Raw genomic sequence first — 20042 nt, 5'->3', positions numbered from 1 at the left:
CACTTTTTAGCTTGAAATAAATAGTAGAGACAATCAATTTGTTGATGAGGAGGGGAGATTTTAATGCCATTTATTTAACCATGTCTAATTATTCAAATGTCTACCTTAGATTATTTGTAAAAGAGATAATAGTAAGTGACCATTAAAAAATGTGAAGATGCTCCAAATCAAGTAGTTAAAAAATATTTCTTGTGTTCTATAGAAACAGAAAGTAGAATAGTGGTTGTTTGGGCTCAGGGGCCGGAGAAGGGAATAATTTCAAGTGGGAACAAGAGATCTTTTGGGGGAGATGAATATGTTCTAAAATTGGGTTGTGCTAATGATTGTATAACTATGTTAGTTTACTAAAAATTATTGAATCATATACATAAAACAGTTTTATGGTATATAAATTATATGTTATTAAAGCGGTTAAAAACATAGTATTCATGGAGAAGCTGTGTGTGCCTAGCTCTGTGCTAAACACTGTGCTTTATGAAGGATATGAGGTACATTGTAGAACATGGGGCAATAGGAGTTAGGGTAGGAAGGGATTCTCAAATATGGACCTGGACAAGGAAGAGGATCAGACCTTTTAAGTGTGGGTAGAATTTTGGCGAGTGAAGTGGGAGATGGCAGAATGAATACAATGATGAAAGGAAGGGAAAGGAGACATAAATTTGGTGTTGAGAGAGTGGGGATGTTGCAGAAAATGAAACCATGTTGCAGAGAGTATGACAGGGGTATTTAGATCTAAGCAGTAAGGTACTTTGAAATTGGGATTTTATGAGTTTCAATAGGTAAAACCAGAAATTATAATAGAATTCTCTCCTGGGACATATGACTTAGATTTACGTGACAACTAGTTGAATAGAAGAGCATAACTTATAACTTCACAGTCCAAAGAGCCAGGCTTATTCTCACATAACAGAAGAGGATTTGAAGCACTAATTTTTTCTGTAAATACACAACTTTGTATTACAATAACAAAGCATGACCACCAATTGGCCATTGGTTACTAATTACACTACTTGGTTGGTATTAGCATTCTTAGCTGTTGCAACTCTCTAGCCTTGATCCATCTTCCTGTTCAAGGGAGAAATTGGTTCCGTTATGTGACTTTTCTCCCCACCAGTTTAGCCAACAATCTGTTGAAAACATCAGACAGGAGTCAACGGACTTTTCAATGATGGAAAAGTCAGTTCTCTGTGAGAATTTCTGGGCAGCCAGTTTTGAATTCTTAGCTCCCTTTTATCTTGTTTGTTCCTTAGGAAACAGACTCTAGGATGGAGATTTACATGCATTAGGTTTGGAGGAGTCCTCTGATATAAAGGGAGAGAAATAAGTCGGGCTGGCAAGAGAAAGAATGATGAACTGTGATGCAATTGCAATTGCAACTGAGGTCTTAGAAGATCCCAAAGGAGCTCTGGAACCAGAATGGCCTTACAAAATTGACACAAAACTAGGCAAAGGGGCTGGAACGCAATATGCTCACATCAACCACACACTGGATATAGGAAGTCCCAGGGAGGAAGTGTGGCCTTGAGCAAAATACTTTGCCCCAAAGCAATTCCAAGGAAGGGGTTCAGTTGTGAACCACCAGGAACTAACACTCTGGAAAAATAGGTACCTGGGTCCTGAAGGGGCAAACTTGGCAGTTCACTACAGGATCCGCTCACTATACTTTCCAAGGTATTTGAGAATTTAAATAGACAGCTCAGATGGTTTCTTTAAACACTTCTGCAAGCTTCCAAACATTTTATTTTCAAAAATAAAGTCTCTTCCAGAAAATCTTGAAAACAAATGGCTTCATAGGGAGCTCACTTTAAAAAAATAAATAAATAAGGATGCTTTAACAGTGTGGGCCACCAGGAACATACTTGCAGTTGACAAGTTGGATTTATGACTCACTGACATGAAGGAGGACACACACGATGGGGAACCATTGGGTGTCTCAGCAAGAAGATGCTAGAAAGATCCTCATATAGGTTTGGGTTTTCCTTGGGTGATTAAGGGCCTGAGGAAGTAGAGGTTCATTCTGGATTTGATGCTGTCATAAAAGGGGAAATTTTATGATTGGGTATCTCAATAAATCTTATCTATAGGGAGGGGAGACAAGCACAGGATGAAGTTGTAATTGCTAAAGAAATAGCAGTCACTTGGCTAAGAAAAGAGAGTTTATAGTATTTTGAGGGTGGCACAGTGAGCTTATTTTTGTCTGTACTCAGAATTATGAAATAGTCATGGATTTTAGTGTCAGAGTAAATTTGTTAGAGGTTGGTGAGATTATTTACGGCCAATAAGAGAATAACATGGTCCAGTTGTGAGTGCCAGGCTGGCTTCTGGATGTCAAGGGCTGCGCCTTTTTTCTTTCTCAGTAACTTTCGTACTGTTTTTTTGGGGGGTGGAGGGGAGGCGGTTCTTACAGGGAAGTTCTTTATGTTAGTGAGCAATTGGTTGCAAGTGACCAAAACTCAAAGTTGTTCACACAAAAAGGGAGAATGTGGTCCAAAAAGGGAGAATGTGGTCTATAATTAAACTAGCAAAAGGGCAGGGATGTAGTTAGCTCTCCAGGAGAACTAGAACCACGGGGTCAAACACCATCATACCCCACACCTCCTTCTCTCCGTGTGTTGGTGTCTTTGGTTTGTCACTTCTTGCCTTGAATGCAGTTATTTGAGGAAAAGATGTATGGTACGAGGATACCATCTTGGGGCCACCAGGAAACAAGTCATAACACTCTGACAATGAGTGACCGAAAAAGAGAGAAAGATCTTGAGTCTCTGGTGACACTGGCAATCACAGCACCAATCCCAGCACCAACTTATTGTGTGCTTCCTGCTCTGTCAACTACCTAAGCATCTCGAATTCTCAAGCCACATTAGTCTTTCTCTGTTATTTGCAGCGGAAAGCACCAGAGAAGCCTCAAGGGCCTAATCTTTGCTCTTTGCACTACACTGTGTCTGTTACCCCACCCAGAAGATTCGGTCATGGTCTATTAATAATCTCTGTCATCTAAAGCTACTTTTTGATCAGTTTAAAGTTGTTCTTGTTTTAGTATTTTTCCCTTGGTAGATCCCACAGCCCTTAATCACATATTAAGAAAACTTGCCTGAAGCTTTTGAGGTTTTGATCTGTTTTTTTTTTCTTCTTTTTTTCTTTTTTGTTTATCATTGAAAATGAGACATACTAATCGAAAACATTCAAATAGCACAAAGATGAAAAAATTTGGACATAAATATAGCTATAATTTTCTTCCAGATTTTTTTCTCAGGTTGTTCAGTGTAACTCGGTGTCACATGTGATAAAAACTAACATCCACTGAGAGTTGACCTTATGTTAGGCTTGGTTCCAGTTACCAAGCATGTGTTAATTAATGTGACTTTCACAAAGTACCATTATTTGAGATAGAAACATTTAAGGGACAGAGAGAGGCCTGGGTATGGGTCAGTGGCAGAGGCAATATAAACCTAGAGAGGCTAGCTCCAGAGTCTATAAGACTACACGATCTCCATTGTGGTGCTTAGTAAATTTATTCATTGAATCAACAAATAGCTTTCATTGCTCAGAAATTTAAAATTTTATTATCAAAGTTGGCAGTATTTTTCTTTATAGGTTCTGGCCTTAGTGCCATGATAAGCGAGACAATTTAAATTCTTAAACAGATAATTACTCAGGTTATTTGTTTTAACTGTCAGGTTTCCAAAACATAACCTTTCTTCATAGCAACATGGTCATAACTTCCTTATACTTTCTCAATGATGCAGCCAAGCGTTATCGTACACACCAGAAAATCAGTTTTCAAATTGTTAATTAACCAATATAAGCTGAAGGATTTTATCACACAAAACACTGCTTTGACATTTTGAATAAAGTCTATCTAAAATCGACACTGCCTCAGTTAGAAACAATGATTTACTATATTTTCTTTCATTTCCTTACTCTGACTGAGCCAGACCACTGTGATACATCACCTGGGGCTCATGTTATGAGAATGACATGCTACTGGTAATTAACAAAGAAGCCCAGTAGTATCTAATACCTCTCTGAAAGACTGTTGATGGATGAGCAAGAGGTATAAAAGACCTAGCATCTTGCTAAGAATCGCTTGTCATGTTTGCAATTAAGATCATTTTCAAAGAACCTTTCAACAAAAAGATCAATCTTTCACTCATTGTATCTGCTTCCTGAGGCTAGATGGCCAAAATGTTACATCCATTGCCTTAACTGACGATGATTTATTTATTCCCCATCCTTTTCAGAACTCCCATCATTCTCCTGGTAGATTTCAGACAATTATAATTATCATTGTAATTTGTGGTCTTGTTCTTAGAGCAGATATACCCACTGAAGACGTGCATAAAGATACTAGCAAGATACTATAATCATGAAGTGTCCCAGTAATTAATTAATACCATGATAGTGTGTTAGTTTCCTAGGGTTGCCATTACAGAGTGCCACAAACTGAGTGGTGTAAAACAAATTTATTCTCCCATAGTTCTGGAAACTAGAAGTCCGATATCAGATGCTGGCAGGACCATGGTCCCTCTGAACCTTCCTTGCTTCCTCCTAGCTTCTAGTAGTGGCCATCAGTTCTTGATGGTCTTTGTCTTGCAGCTGTGATCACTCTAATCTCTGCCTGTCATCACTTGTTCTCCCCATGTCTTTGTGTTTAAATTTCTTTCTTCTTAAGAGTATGGCAGTCATTGGGATGAGGGCGCATCCCAATCGTCTTGTCTTAACTTGATTACATCTACAGAGACCTTATTTTTAAATAAAATCACATTCCTGAGAACTGGGGCTTAGAACTTCAACATATCTTTTGAGGGACACAATTCAACCCATAACAGATAAGATACACTTGCAAATGCACCTTAGAAATAGATCGTTTCCAAGGCCAGTGTCTGGAAGAGTTTGCACATTTTCTGTAGTTTTATCAAGTCTCCATATACTTAAGAAAAGCATGTGTACAAATGGGAAGTGGTTATTAATGGAAGCATAGAAATACCTGACGTTAGAGAACCAAAGACAGGCAGGTGAATGACCCCCTATTTGTGCAGGGTTGCTCTTCCAAGAAAGAGGAGGATAATCAGCTTCTATTATGAATGTCCCCTTTACATGAACCATATTAAACACTGTCTTTGCTTTGATTCTATGCTCACTTAACAATCTTTCAACTTAATTTAGTCTTAGCAGGAATTCCTCTTGTAGGGAAGGAGCAAAAGACAAAACTGCAGTTGCATAATTTTTAGTTAACACATTTGAGTTGGGGTTTATGCATCTGTATTTTATGAGTCATGTTAGTGGGACTCCATCTTGAGAGGCTGGTCAGCTGTGAGGGCCTAGAATCGATCAGATGATAAGCAGCTTAAATACTGCAAGTGCATATTCTAGAAATGATTCTACTTATATTGAGAGTGACACAGTATTTTGAGGATTTAATTGCTCTATGAATCAGAAGCAAGATCCACATGAAACAAACAAACACAGTTTTGCATTCCTGCATGAGTGCTACATGAAAATAATCCAATGTTCTGATGGACCTCACGCACCTCTAAGGCTACCTGATGAGTTGCTAAGAAAAAGGGACATGAGAATATGAGAAATACGGATGGTTATGGTGTCCTTGCATAATGACGAGGTTAGCACAGCTTCCCTGATCTGACCCTGAGACCAGTGCCTCTAGTTTCCATTGCTGTTCTGAGGTATGTTCGTTACTTATTCCTGCATTCCCTCATTTTTGATTCTTCACTGTGTGCTGGTGCCTTACCTGCTGACAACTGTACACTCTTCCTTCTTCCAACATCCAAGGCCCTTTATAGTTTGACACTTATTGGCTTTGTCTTTATACCTTTCTTAAGTATACAAATGTTCTTCTTTCCCCGAGTTAATGCTGACTGTAACCATAGTTGTTTTCTGGGACACTCACCTGACACTTAGTGTGTGATGTGATGCTAATTATTCCACACTGTGAAAAAAGAACATCTCCTCTGTTCCATCTCAGTGTGTAACACAGTCTTGAAGCAGAAAAGTGTACATGTTTGTTCATGGAGCTTAGATTCAGAAAAGGGATTATGACAGGATGTGGATAACATAGGTAGATTAGTTAGCAGTCTACAAGAAGATGCAAAGCTTGGCATTACAATGGAAATTTACTTTAGCTCAGAATTAAGTTTGATAACTTACAAAAGACTAACGTATGTAATCATGATTTTACTAACTTAGCTCAGTACCGACTGTTATTTCCTAGTTCTTGGTTGAGGCACCCTGTTCCCCTGTGTCATCCTTAATAATAATGATCATGGCCCTGAGGTGGGAGGAGTGGCACCGCTGTTTCAAGTCCACTCACCTGAATACACTTTTTTTGTTTTGTTTTGTTTTTGTTTTTGTTTTTTTTAAAATCAATCTTCTCTCATGTCAGAGAGCTGGCTTTCTCCCTTACCCTGGCACATATGGTCTTGTCAGACTAGATATTTTGGAAGTAAGGTTGTCTTTCCCAGCGCTCTGTTCAAATCCCTTACCCCCAGAGGTTAGGTAATCTGGTGAAGCTCTAAGAGTGATGTAGAAATTGGAGAGTGTTCCTTTAAGGCATGAATCGAGGAGGGGAGCCAGGGTATCTATTGTGGACACAGCCCTAAGCTGCAGTAGGGGCCCAGTTAGCAGTGAGCTAAGCAGGGTTTTTGTTTAGCTTAGCAACCGCCCGCGCGGTCCCGGGGGCCCGTCGGGGTATCTCCAGCGGGCGGAGGCCCAAATACCCACCTTCAGCCCGCGGTGGCGCTGGCGCTGGCGGCTGCAGCACGTCCCCTCCGTGGGCTCCCGGACCCTTGGTTCTTGGGGGCCTCACAGCACCAGGGCAGAGAAGGGATTGCTTCCCGCAGAGCGTGGCCCCCTGCGCAGCCAGCAGCCTCAGCGATCTGCAGGTCGTTAGGGCGTCGGGAAGGGCTGTCCCAAGTGCTGCGGGGCTGAGCGCCCGGGGACGTGCTTCGGCGTGGGGAGAGCACCAGAGGCCCCCCGGGCTCCGCGGCGTGCGGGGACCCCAGGACCTCCGCCCCGCCCCGCCCCAGGCCTCCTCGTCGCGATTCCTGCGGGCTGCGGTGGATGGAGCTCCGAGGCCAGGTTTCCCGTGGTCTTGAGGTTCAGTCAGCGTCTGGGACAGAATTTCCAAGACTGGGATATGAAGGTCGCTGTGTTGGACCTTGGGTCGCTCTTTGCCAAAATCTTCAAGACCTCGACGGCGCCTCCGGCGGTCCCCGCGCCGATCGCCTCCTCCAGCCACTCGGGAGGCGCTGCCACGGCAGGGCCCGCGGGCAAAGCGCTCAGCCCGGCTTCCACCCTGACCCTCCAGCCGGCCCTGCCGCCAGACTCCCCTTCTGCCTCGCGGGGGATGCCCGTCCCACCCCATCCTGTGCTCACGGCCTCTTACCCCACGGTCTCGGTCCCGAGTGGAGCGTCAGAAGCAGTAGGGACCCCCTTCTCGCTGCCCAGTAGCCCGAGAGCAGCCAAAGTCCAGCCCCTGCTCCAGCCCTCGCCGCAAACCCTGCCCCTGGCCTCCGCCAGCGGAGGTGGCAGCGCCGCGGGCTCCCCTGCCCACCTTGCGGGCCTGGCGCGGCCTCCCCCGGGCCCAGGCGGGGTCGGCGCCGCGCTGCCGTCGATAAGGGGCGCCACCGGCAGCAGCAGTTTAACCTTGAGCCCACGGAACCCCCGCCAGCCTGCCGCAGGAGAGCAAGAACACAGTGCTTGTATGCCCCCGGGGCCTGGCCCCAAGACCCTGTTCTTCGCCCTGCCCAACATCGGTGAGGAGTGGGCCTCGGACAGCGACTCGGAGGACGACGGAGAAGTGTAAGTAGCAGCAGGGTCCAGGTCTGTCTGACTTTCCTTGGGACCCCTAGCCCTCCGCCTGCCACATCCACCTTGCCAGGCATCCTTCAGAAAATTGCACTTTTTGCAATGACTTCCACTAACTCCCCTGGGCTCCCTCCTTGCACTTTTCCTGTTCCATGCATTTCTGTTCTTTTCAAATATGCTGTAACAGACTTTTTGCTCGACTGTCTCCTAGATAAGCCTCTTCTGTTTACCAGCGGAGAGGAAGGGGAGATGAAGCAAGGCTTGAAGGAAAGGAAGACAGAATTTTGTTTCTCTTATAGCTAAAGTGTTGACAGATTGTTCGATAGTCTGCTTTTCTCAAGGACTTTGAAAGGAGCCTTCAGGACCCTTTCTCTGATGCAGAATATGGCAGGTGTGCAGGGTAACCGAATACATGACATTGGCAGCTGCGATTTTTAAGACATGGTACCTTACTACTTTTCAGGGATCAGTCCCGTTCTTATCCCAAGTGGGATGGGTTTCTTTTGTGCAGCATGCAGTTAATTTACATATGTGTAACATCATCTGACACCAGTAGCATTTGTAATGCTCAGGACATTTCTGACATACACCCTAGAGCTCTTCAGTTGTTGCATAGTGCTTTGAGGTTCTCCAGAGAAGCTGACAACCGTTTCATTGGGAATTGACACTTCCCTCAACACACACACCACACACACACACACCACACACACACACACACACACCAAAAGAAGTAATGATAATATTCTTCTTATAAAATATGTATTTTTGAATTAAGGTGAATTTTATTTTTTAATGAGGAGAACATGTGGCTATTCTTAAGTGGGTACAAACATGTTCAGCCTTCTGAATCCTACAAAAGAATAGCAAAATGGTTAAAGGCAGACTAGAATGGCCCATTCCCAAATGGAGATTTCTGCATTATAAACTAGTGAAAGAAATAGGCCTACTAGCAGAGAAGCATCCCCATCCCCCCAAAAAATTAACTGGAAAACTTTTGTATTAAGACCAATTCTAACACATTCATAATTTAAATAATTACAATTTTACAAAACTGGGTGACATTCATTTCAGTGCTAAAATAAGTAGTTACATAAGTGTTTCTTTTCATTTTAAACATTGCATTATGAAATACATTAATCAACTCATTGTTTTTTTGTTGTTGTTGTTTTTGTTTTTTCCTCCTAAGAAAAATCAGTTGCATTTGAATATGTGGCTAGAATAGGTATGCCTGAGGAATTACACCTTTGTTATTAGCTACTGGTCCTTAACATTTATGCAATTAATGTTTTATGAGCAAATGGATCTATACAGTGACCTTAAACTCTAGTCTTCTTGCTTTTTACAAACAGACCCTGAAACATTCTGTGTTGCCAGTGTGAGAACTGGTGTTGGTTTCCATTCTTGAGCCTCTTAGTCCATGTTTGTATTGTCTAAACTTTTTAAATAGATACTTTTTGAATAACACTACATTTGGCATTATTTTAAAAAGTAACTATTTTGCATTGGTAAATGTATCCAATTGTATGGAAAATGTAGACCTTAATTTTACATAATTGCTATGAGAATTAATATGCACAGATATGTGCATTCAAGGATCTTTCTGGCAGAGTCTGTTCCCTCTGTTGGATATCAGACAGCCTTCCGAGTACACCAGTTTTCTTTTTTACATGTGGAAATAGTCATATTCCATTTCTTTTATACCTCATTCCTTTTTTAATCATAAAGTTTACAAAGAGAGTAGAGAAAAAAAAGAAAATATTAAGGTGCTTTTTCCTTCAATACTACAGGCCTCTTGCACCTTGAAGTATATTTTGGATTTTTGGGGTGGCTATGTATAACGCTGAATAAACAAACATCATTCAGCAATGGATTTAAATTATACAACTACCACCTCTCCTGTCAATTTGCAGATAGCTACTACTAAATATTAACCTGCTTGATTAATATTAAAATACTGTACTTAGTTTTCTAAAGCTCAAGGACATGGAGGTGGGAGATGGTTAAAGTAGGAGCGTGACAACTCCGACTTTGTTCTATATCAAGATTGCTTTGGCTATTTGTGGTCTTTTGTGGTTCCATATGAATTTTAGGATTATGGATGGACCTAGAGGGTATTATGCTAAGTGAAATAAGTCAGACAGAGACAGATGAATAATGCGTAGTTTCATGTATATGTGAAATCTACAAAAACAAAACAAAAACAGACTCGTAGAAACAGGTAAGGAATGGTTACCAGAGGAGAAGGGGCTAGGGAAATGGGTGAAAAGGTGAAGGGGAGTATAGTAAATAATATTGTGATAAGTTTGCACAATCACCATAATTATTAAAGTTAGTGGGGTGATCACATTATAAAGTATAAAAATGTTGAATTACTATATTGTACACCTGAAACTAATATAACTGATACAATGTTGTATACCAACTATACTTAAATTTAAAAAAAATAGGAGTAGGAATAAAAAAAGAGTAGGTAAGGAGGATGTGGATACATGTAAACGAACAAATGTAAACAAACCTTTGAGAAACATTAATTTTAAAATCATCACCCTCAGTTACAAAAGGAAACCCTTATTCATAGTTCATACATTTTCAAAGAAAACTCATGCATTTTACATTTGACCTGATTGCCTACTTGGCCTTTGTTACAACCAAACATAGTGAAATTAATTTGGTGGAGAAATATGCAAACTTTCAATTCAGAGCCTTTTTTCCCCCACTGAGATGCAACACAGCAGCATGAGTTTTTATCTCGGATTCATTGATTAGATAAAGAAATGGCTCAATGAAAGTTTGACCTTTCATTCCACGTGAAATGGCTGCCACATGTGAACCAGAGGCTGAGCATGTTAAGTTCTTTTCTTATCTCTCTCTCGCATCCCCTCCGGCACTTTCTTTACCTTCACCTTCACGAAGTGCCCTTCGTACCTCATTTACACTGTTTTTCAGTCTTGCCCATCCCTCTTCACCATTTGTCCTAAAAGGTCTTATTCTATCTTCCGTTCTGGAAGTATAAGAATTTCTAACCTTAGATAAGGTAGGTAGGAAGCTAAATAGAAATTGCTATATATGAATGTTGGTGGATGGTCAACTTCATGTGGTCAGGAAGTCTTTATATCTTTTGTAAGTTATTGTTGTCAGCACATAATTATTGCTATTTTGAGTGATTGAGTTCCAGGGTTACAGTCACATTAGTGTGGAAATATTACAGTAACTGCCTGCAGAACTTGTTAACTTAGCTAGGAATAAAATGAATGCTTGGACTTATCTCTTAATTTATCCATTACTGAGGCAGCCTAAAGTTGGAATGACGCCTCAGGGCCCAGGAATCAGATAAATTGGATTCCAATCTCAAACTATCTGGTAGCTTGTCATTCTGGGCAAGTTATTCTGTTTTCCAAACTGTAGATATTACACTTTGATAAAATGGAGATGATAATAAGACTTTTCTCATAGGGATGTTCCAAAAATTAATTGAAATAATATGTTTAATGCCTAATACATGGAAACATGCTTTCAAAATGTTATCTATAATTGTTATCTGCTTTTTGGCACAGAAATTAAATTTGAGAACATGTTTTGTTAAAGGTTACATTCCAGGTGCAGAAAAGAGTGACAAAAAATTCATTTACATTTATCATATAACTTTAATAAATGGCATCTTTTAGTTCAGTTATTTGGGAAAACAGATTATTTAGAGTACACTCTAATCTTTCATCATTTTCCCTGCATGACTTACAGTTGATAAAGGTTACCTTAATTAGTATTACCACTGATTGCTGTATAATACCTAGAAGAAACGTTTACTACTCTGAGATTGAACTTTTAATTTTTGAAGACAATACATAATTATTAGTAGCATCACAAATCATACATAACCCTTTGTATAGCTCTTGCCCATTTTTACCTGGTAATCTTGTGATTTATTTTTATATCCTACTTCCTTTTTAGACTATTAACTCTTTGTCTGTCCTGTGACTTTTGAGGCAACACATGTTCACAAAAGACAGTGAATAAAATTTATTACAATAATTAATAAAAATATTTTCTTCCTCATGTAATCCACTTTCATGAGTTACTAATCTCATAAAAATCTAGAGGCAATTTAAGTATCTTTCTTTAAGAATGAGCGTTGTCTAGAGCTTTTTGCTTTTGTCGTCTTGGAGTTTTTCCAAAGTTAGTAATGCTTTCTGCTGGGACTTTGTATTTCCACAGGGATGAATGGTGAGCTCAGTAGACAATTGTCATATGATTATTACTTTCTATTAAAGTCATATGACCATTGTCTTCATTAAAAATAGTAGTACTCGACTTAGTTGTCCGTGTTTAACATTTTCTCAAATCCAGGAAAACAATTTTGTTGTTTCTGTCTTTTGCAATAGTTTCTTAAACTTTAAATGATCTTCTTATTATGGTTAAGACTGCAAAAGTTATATTTGAGTTTATAGTTACACTTTCTGCTATGTATTTAAAGAATACATTTTGAATTTTTCTAACATAATAGCTAACATTTTTATGTGCTAGATTCATAAGAACAATCATATGATATAGGATTTGAATTCTTTGTAGTTCTAAAATGGTAATAGCTAATTTAAATTAGTATATTTTTTAGAATATAGGTTTAAAGTCAAGTTGTCTTTGAGTCAAATCTCATTTTATAAACTTTCTGAGAATACTAAGAATAAAATACCAATTAAGTATTCACTTTGAGTACCTTACTTAATTAACCTCTTTAAGTTTCGTTTTCCCATAAAATTAGAATTAACAATAACATCCATTTAAGAGATATTGTACTATTAAAAGAGATAATATATAAAACTTCTCTCTTAAGTGACTGGTATGTAAGCCTTGCAATAAAAAGTATTACTATTAGTTTATAGTTCTCATTATTTTCAATATATTTTTATTTATCACCCTCGATAGCATCCTTTGTACACTTTATTGCTATGATCTGCAGGAAAGATAAATATATTATTTTCCAAACATTAATTATCAACCTGTATTTGTAAAGTATCTAGTCCACCTAAAACCCAGATGGAGCTGGACTTTTTGAGTTATTAAGAAAGAGTTGGAAATGGATCTTATCATCAAAGAGTAGGGAAAATAAGATGGACAAGCCAGGAGGGATTTTAGACAAATTGCCATGAGCAGATAGTTAAGAGAGAGGAAGATGGCCACAGCTTATGGGAAAGGAGAGGGGGTCAGGAATTTGAGTCACAAAGAATGTGTCAAGTAGGGTTAAATAGAGACTTGTGGACATTCTAGGAGAATAATACTGTATGAGCAAAAGCATGGAGGTACAATGCTATGTGACATATAAGGAGTTCAATTAGTTAGGAGGATCGTATTTAAAAAGGCATTAAGAGAAAACTGGAGAAAGCCTTGAATATCAGACTCTGTTTAGTAAACACTGAAAAGGCCACTAAATGTTTTTAGGCATTTAAGTGGCATGAACACCGTTGAGCTTTAGAAGAATTAAACTAATGCATAAGAGAGTGTAACCACAGAGAGATGGAAGGGAGGCTCTAGTAATAAAGAACACGAGAGATAAAGGGGCTTTCTGAATGAAGCCGATAAAAATAAAGATATTGGTATGATACATGTTGAAGAGCTTGGCCACACATTGGTGAGTGTGCAGATCATATTTTACCACAGCAGTAGAAGCTAAAACTGTTATCTGAGATTTCTCCCAACTTTATCTTACTTAGGCTTTGGCATCTTTCTGGGACCAGGACATTTACTGGTAGGGAAGGAGCTCACTCTTTTTTCATGGATCCACAGAAATGTCCACAATCTCATCTTGTCCTTCTTTATAACCCAGGTCTCATGCAGATATCCACAAAGGCCCTTCGAGTTGGTCATTTTTTCTCCCTTGCTTCTGTAGTACTCATTGGAGCCCTTTGAAGTCAGCCTGTTGCTCTCATACCAACCTCCTCCATCACAGGACTTCCAGGAGAATGCCAATCCACACCACACAGCCTTTCTTTTCCCTCTGGGATCCTATCACTTTACCCAAGCTGTACAGAAGGATCAGGGCACAAACCCCCTCCGATTTCTTAGCCCACAAACCTATCTTAGGTCAGCCGTCACCTCATACTCCAGCTCATCAGAGGTCTGAATTTCGTACCTCTGAATCATGGTTTCAGGGCCCTTCTATCCCATGGGAGTGAGAAGAGATGTTCCTTCCTGCGGGAGACCCATCACTGAGCCGTGGCACAAATCAAGTAAAGGGCTGACTAGATTTCAACCACTAATCAACCTCCTGGCTGGGTACATTCTGTAGGGTACAGTGTCCCTGAAGGGACTATTGGTTTGTGGTGGTCCCTCAAGTCACACATTCCCGTTCCCTAACTTCCCTGAGATTTCCTTTCTTGGAGACAGAAAATCTGAGCCCACAGCATTACCTCCTCATTTCAGGGAATCTGTTTCCCTTCTAAAGATTGATGAGAAAAATATTCCTGATATATCCGATTCTTCCTAAATCTTTTTCTTCGCTTAAAATCCATACCAATCTTTTAAGCAGAGGCTTTAAAAAATGTAAAAATTAAGGGGCAAAAACACACTACTGCATTTTATGTTTTCTGAAGCAATAAACAAAAGAGTTTTGGATTACTCAGTGTGGAATGGAAAAACATTAAGAAAAAAATATCAGTTAACATTTAAAAATAGTCTACCACACATCCTTCACATACAGAGAACACTCTTTTTTATTCCCCTCATCAGTGCAGTGTAGATATTTGTTTCATTCAATGAGAACCAAATTGTACCTCTTTGTATATGAATGAATAATTTTATAATCCATAGACAACAATCTTGCTTTGTAGCAAAAAATTGTCCGAATGTTTTATGGCACTAGGAATACTGGGTATTATACAGACATATGTTAAATAGGACTCGATTCATTAAGTGCTTTGTGCTATTCATTAAATAAATGAATAAATGCTATTCATTAAATATGTATTGAAAAAATTCAAAAGTGGCCCTTTGTTCTTAAGAGGTAGAAACAGTCAATGAAGATGTCATATTTAAGAAAGCACAGAAATTATATTAAGGCTTTGAAATGAATAAATATTTAGTTGTGAACTTGGGAAAGAAATTGATGGTATTTGGCGAAGACGAGAAAAAGTCAAGTAAGACTTTCTCTACTGTTGTTTAATCAACAGATTATTATCCCTAAAATGAACTAAATAAAATATTCTCTTATGTATATATATACATATATATTCTTAGGATCATTGTCATCTTAAATTTATTATAATGGTGGTAACAAGGATAAGGACAAACTTCACCTTGGAAGCTCACAATTTACATCAGGTTTTTAATACTAATAACTATATTTCAGAGAATGTCACTAGGTGTATAGAAGACTAAATCAGGGATTTATTTTATTTTTTATTATTATTTATACCTACAGCACCTGGTCTTACTAAGTGGTCTCCCATCTAAGTACAAACCATGCTTTTTCAAGGTGGTAGACCATGGACCTTGGCTCCACTGGGGCACAAACCCAGGACCTTCTGCATGTAAAGCAGATGTGCTAATCACTACACTATGAAACCACATCCAGAGAGTTATTTTAAAATGCAATATTCAGTTCAAATTTCTAATATCAAACAGTGAAGTATTAGAAACCATTCATGTATATACAAGACTCTTTTATAATTTTTGTAATATCGTCTAAATAAGAGTCTATATTGAATAAAATGTGCCCTTCCCCCTAAAAATGGTAATGTCATTGCCAAACTTATGCATAAAAGTAAATCCTAGGGAAGTTTATTTTTAGTATATGAAGTATATGAAGTATATTTTAAAGAAGCAGGTCTGCCTCAGTCAGACTTTTGTTTTATTTACTAGACTTAACATTTTGTAATTCTGTTTCACTGACTGACAAGAGCATTGTTCAAATACGTATTATTCTACAAAGCCAAGGTTCTTAGTATTTGAAATGAGAACTGGTATTTCCATGTCTAGGTATTGAATGATGCATGCATGTTCTTATAGATATTATCATGAATCCCCAAAACAAATATACAATGTAGGAATGTTATTTTTATTCTACAGATGAAGAAATTGAGACTCAGAAAGGAAAAGAAATTGTCTAATTCCACATGGCTAATTTGTGGACAATGTAACATTTAAATCCAGGCAGTCAATGTATATGGTCCACACATATTTGTAAGCAAGAGTTTTTAACAAATGCTTAAGATAGTAATGAGGATTAAAATCTATTTCTAAGGTAATCGGTGATATTCTTTCCTGGGACAAAACTGACTCTAAGAAATTATACTCTTTCCAGTAAAAATAAATTTGAAAAATAAAAATCATTTAAATAGGTAATATAAAAGTAACTTCCTCAGAATAATATTCTTATTAATACGGATAAGGAGACAAACTTTAACGCTCAGTTTTGTCCATTTTGAAGTACAGATAACAAATGGCTTTTATCATAAAAAACATAACTACTTTAAAATAAAGCATTAGTTTTGTTCTTTCTGGCTTATTATATATACATGTGTGTTTTTATAAATTATTTTGTGCACAGTTAATAGCTAATCAAATATTTTATTCATTTTAGTAAGACAGTAATAAGAAACATGTCTTATTAGAAAAAAAAAAAATGGAGCAGAAGGAATCAGATATGACCCCTGCAAGGGGAAAGGATATACCTGCACGTGAGCATTTTCGTAATTAGGTGGTTCACTTAAGGGTTTAAAAGAAGTCTTATAATTAAATATTGACAACTGTAATCCTTGCCAGGCACTTATATTCATGTTTATCTAATGAGTGTATTTCTTTCACATAACACTTAATATTTTGAATCTTTCTTGGTTGTTGATTTCTAACATAAATGATGTAATTTTGATGATCTAAAAATCTAATAATGAGATATTTATTTTAAAGATTAATTAAAGAGATAATTTTTAAATTAAGCATTAACTTCAGTTCTTTATAATGAAATTTCTTTTAATAGACCATATCAAAATTACATTGAAAAAATCATGGGACTCTATTCAAGATGTAAAAGAATATTGATGGCAATTACCGAATTCCAATGTTTGCAAACATACATTGTGTCTGTCCTATCAGTCTGCCTCTCACATTCACACCAATTGTTTTGGGCTAAAAAAATGACCCTTGTGTTGTCAGTCTATATCCAGCAGTTGTCCTTTGTCCTTACTCTCTTCTAACTTCATCAAAGTTCTACTTCTAATCCTTTTGTTATTGTCTTGACCTTGTGGTAGAGTTTAACCTTGGACTTGATGAGTAAGTTTAACTCTTGATTTATCCCTCAAAGCTCCTGAGAACCTCTCCTGTAATGTAATCCACTGCATGTGCAAGCATCTATCTGAGACCAACACTTATCTCTGTGGGAACTGAGGTTTAAGGAACCAGCAACAATGCTGATATTTTGGCTATTGCTTTTGTTATAAGTAATAAAGCCTTCCATCTCTGACCTGGGATGCTCATGTGTTCTCTAAGCATCCACAAAACTGTGGCAAGCTAATGGATTAGTTTGTAAGCAGAGTAAAATCCTAGATCCGTCATAGTCCTTGACAGTCAACAGTGTGATTTCAAAGAATTTTGTATTAACAAGTATGTAAGAGACAATCACTTTCTTCTCTTTTGTTACAACACGACTTCATTAAGCAAAACGGTGACAATAGCTGAAATTGATCCACTAAAGTTTTATTTTTAAAATCTGTGGTCTGAAATAGCTAAAATTATATGAAGTGTCGGAGAAGGGGATACATGCTCACACAAAAGATGAAGAACTTGGTAGTGCGTGGTCACTTTGTTATCTGCATCGTCTACTCTTCAGAGAGGTGTAGCTTTGGTCAGAAAAGGATACAGTTATTATAAGACCCCACAATACATATAAATAATGATTTTTATGAGTAGGAAATTCAACCTAACTGTATTCCTCTAGGACAGAGGTGAGAGGTGGGGTAAAGGTGGCTCTCAACATTTTACCATTTCTATAGAACACAGCATGGTAATGGGTTTACAATAATATGGACTGATGACTGAACTGCCATGATCTTTGCTGGTAACATCTCACAAATCTTTTATTTTGGTCTCAGTATTTTTTTCTCTAAACGATAATGGTAGTTCAGGTCTTTGGCTCACTGTTTTAAGATATGTGCTGGCCATCCACCATCATGAGGTATATCTTTCTCACTGAATAAGCACAGTCTTTATTACTAAGATGTCTGCCACATCCATATCCGTTTGGGTGAAACTTTCAACCAAAGCCTTTTGCTGAGGGAAATAGCCTTAGGCAGTTCCTCAAATACAGAGTGATGATGCTGTTTTTCTTTAGCTCATGAGGCCAAGCATGGAAATTTGAGGAAGACAGTCAGTCTGTTAGCTGGCCAGCAATCAGCGAAGTGGGCTAGGGCAGGGGTCCCCAACTTGCAGGACCCAGACTAGTACCGGTCCGTGACCTGTTGGGAACTGAGGTGAGCAACAGGTGGGGAATGAAGCTTCATCTGTATCTCCAGCTGCTCCCCAGCGCTAGCATCACCGCCTCAGCTCCGCCTCAGATCATCAAGCATTAGATTTTCATAGGAGCACCAGTGCCTGGTGTCAAAAAGGTGGGGGACTACTGGTAGGGGAAACTTCCCCCAAGAAGGGATGAAAACGTAGTGAAATATGTTTCTGATGAGAATTTGTGAGGGAGGGAGAGTTAGTAGGCACTCCTTTCAGATGAGGTCATTCACATAAGGGATTTAGCAGAGGGCTTGGCTGAAATATGAGGTCTTAATAAATGTTAGGTAATTATTAGTAATATTGTTATTAACTGGAGCTGAAGGATACTCTGAGAGAATGTAGAGAGCAGAGGTGATGAGATACGTGGGATCGTTAACCACCAAAAGCCCAGAAGCAAAGGTCAAGAGGAAATATTGCATAGAGGGTGAGATGTTGAAGCAGCAACACAGAGGAGCTGAATCACGTTAGTAATCACGGCACCTTCGCCACAGTCCCTAAACTTGTATCGCCAGGAGGGCGAGAAGCTGGCCTGTTCTCTAGCTGCCTAAGAGGCTGAATGGCCTTCGAGTTCTCAAATTCTCCATCTTCGAAAGCCTGCTGTGTTGCCATTTTTGTCCCTCCCTTAAATTCCTGTTCGGGTAACATTTCCTGGACTCCTGTGGGATCTGGATTCTTGTTTTTAATATTTCCATTTTAATACTTCCCAGGAAATAAAATACGTTCATTATCATCACCTTGTTCTCCGAGTTCATACCACTCATTACAAGAGGTTAACATGAGTGAGTTTCACTCCTTGTAACCGAAAAGAATAAATCGATTCATTTGCCCTTCCTAGTATTTTCCCAAGTTTCCCTTCATTTGCTGAATGGAAAGAGTTAATCCACTTTGTCAGCTTCTCTATCATATGAGAGAATCAATTATTCTTTAAAAATAGGCTATGTATCGCAATTCTGTGGTGATTTCGAGCTAATTTTCTGCTTCAGAACCATTGAAGAGGAGTATTGAAGAAATTTTGTAGTGGCAAATTTGTCATGAAAGTCAATTACAAATACTGTATTTATGACAGTTACTTTAAAGGCAACAGTAGAATTTTGCGTGATCTCTGAGAATCTCTTTCTTCCCACCAGGCATAGTTGTGATGGCGTTGATTAGACTGGCTGAAGTCTATTTCCAGTTCCAGTTTTTGAATTGTTTCTGTTTTCTTTCACTTTCTATTGACTAAAATATCATAAAGTAAATGGTTAATAGTAAGAAAAAATATTGAATATTAATAAATATTATTAAACCCATTTACCCAATGTATTAGCTGAAACATAAAATTTCTGTTTTTCTGGTTCAAAACAGTATGCTATTGGCAGTTTCATATGCTCTCACCTAATAATTATTGTTCTTGATTGAATTCAGCACTTATTTAGAAGTTGTTGAGTTTTTAAATAACCAATACAGGTGTTTTGTTTTTAATAATATCCTAATTCTATATCCTTCTATAATTTGATTAAAAAAAAGCTGTCAACCTCATAGATTACTTGGGATTTTCTAAGTTTTCTACACTCTTTATGTTAAAAATCGAATACTTTTTCCTTCTGCTATCTCTTTTTAGGTACAGTGTTCTTTTAAATTTAAAAAGATTTTTTATTCTTTGCTAAATATAGTGAGCTTTAGTTTCTCTTTGTTATTCACAGAGGGCTTTTGCAGGGGGGGATATCCTGCATAGAAGTGTGGTGTAAGCT

At 38.4% G+C, this 20042-nt stretch overlaps 1 protein-coding gene across 2 annotated transcripts in view; it reads left to right on the top strand.

Annotated features, from left to right (window-relative positions):
- The first annotated feature begins 6262 nt into the window (after nt 1–6262).
- Nucleotides 6263–20042, top strand: part of FAM149A (family with sequence similarity 149 member A) — a 41067-nt gene continuing 27287 nt past the window's right edge. The window contains exon 1 of one of the 2 annotated variants that reach the window (XM_016143929.2): nt 6263–7818. In XM_016143929.2, the coding sequence (XP_015999415.2) occupies nt 7154–7818 (665 nt within the window). In that variant the 5' untranslated portion in view covers nt 6263–7153. The remainder of the gene's footprint in view (nt 7819–20042) is intronic. The other variant, XM_016143928.2, reaches the window with a different exon arrangement.

The sequence above is a fragment of the Rousettus aegyptiacus genome, unplaced genomic scaffold, assembly GCF_014176215.1.
Source record: "Rousettus aegyptiacus isolate mRouAeg1 unplaced genomic scaffold, mRouAeg1.p scaffold_m13_p_11, whole genome shotgun sequence".
Lineage (NCBI taxonomy): Eukaryota > Metazoa > Chordata > Mammalia > Chiroptera > Pteropodidae > Rousettus > Rousettus aegyptiacus.
Note: the sequence above shows the minus strand (reverse complement) of the source record. Positions and strands in the feature narration are given on the sequence as shown.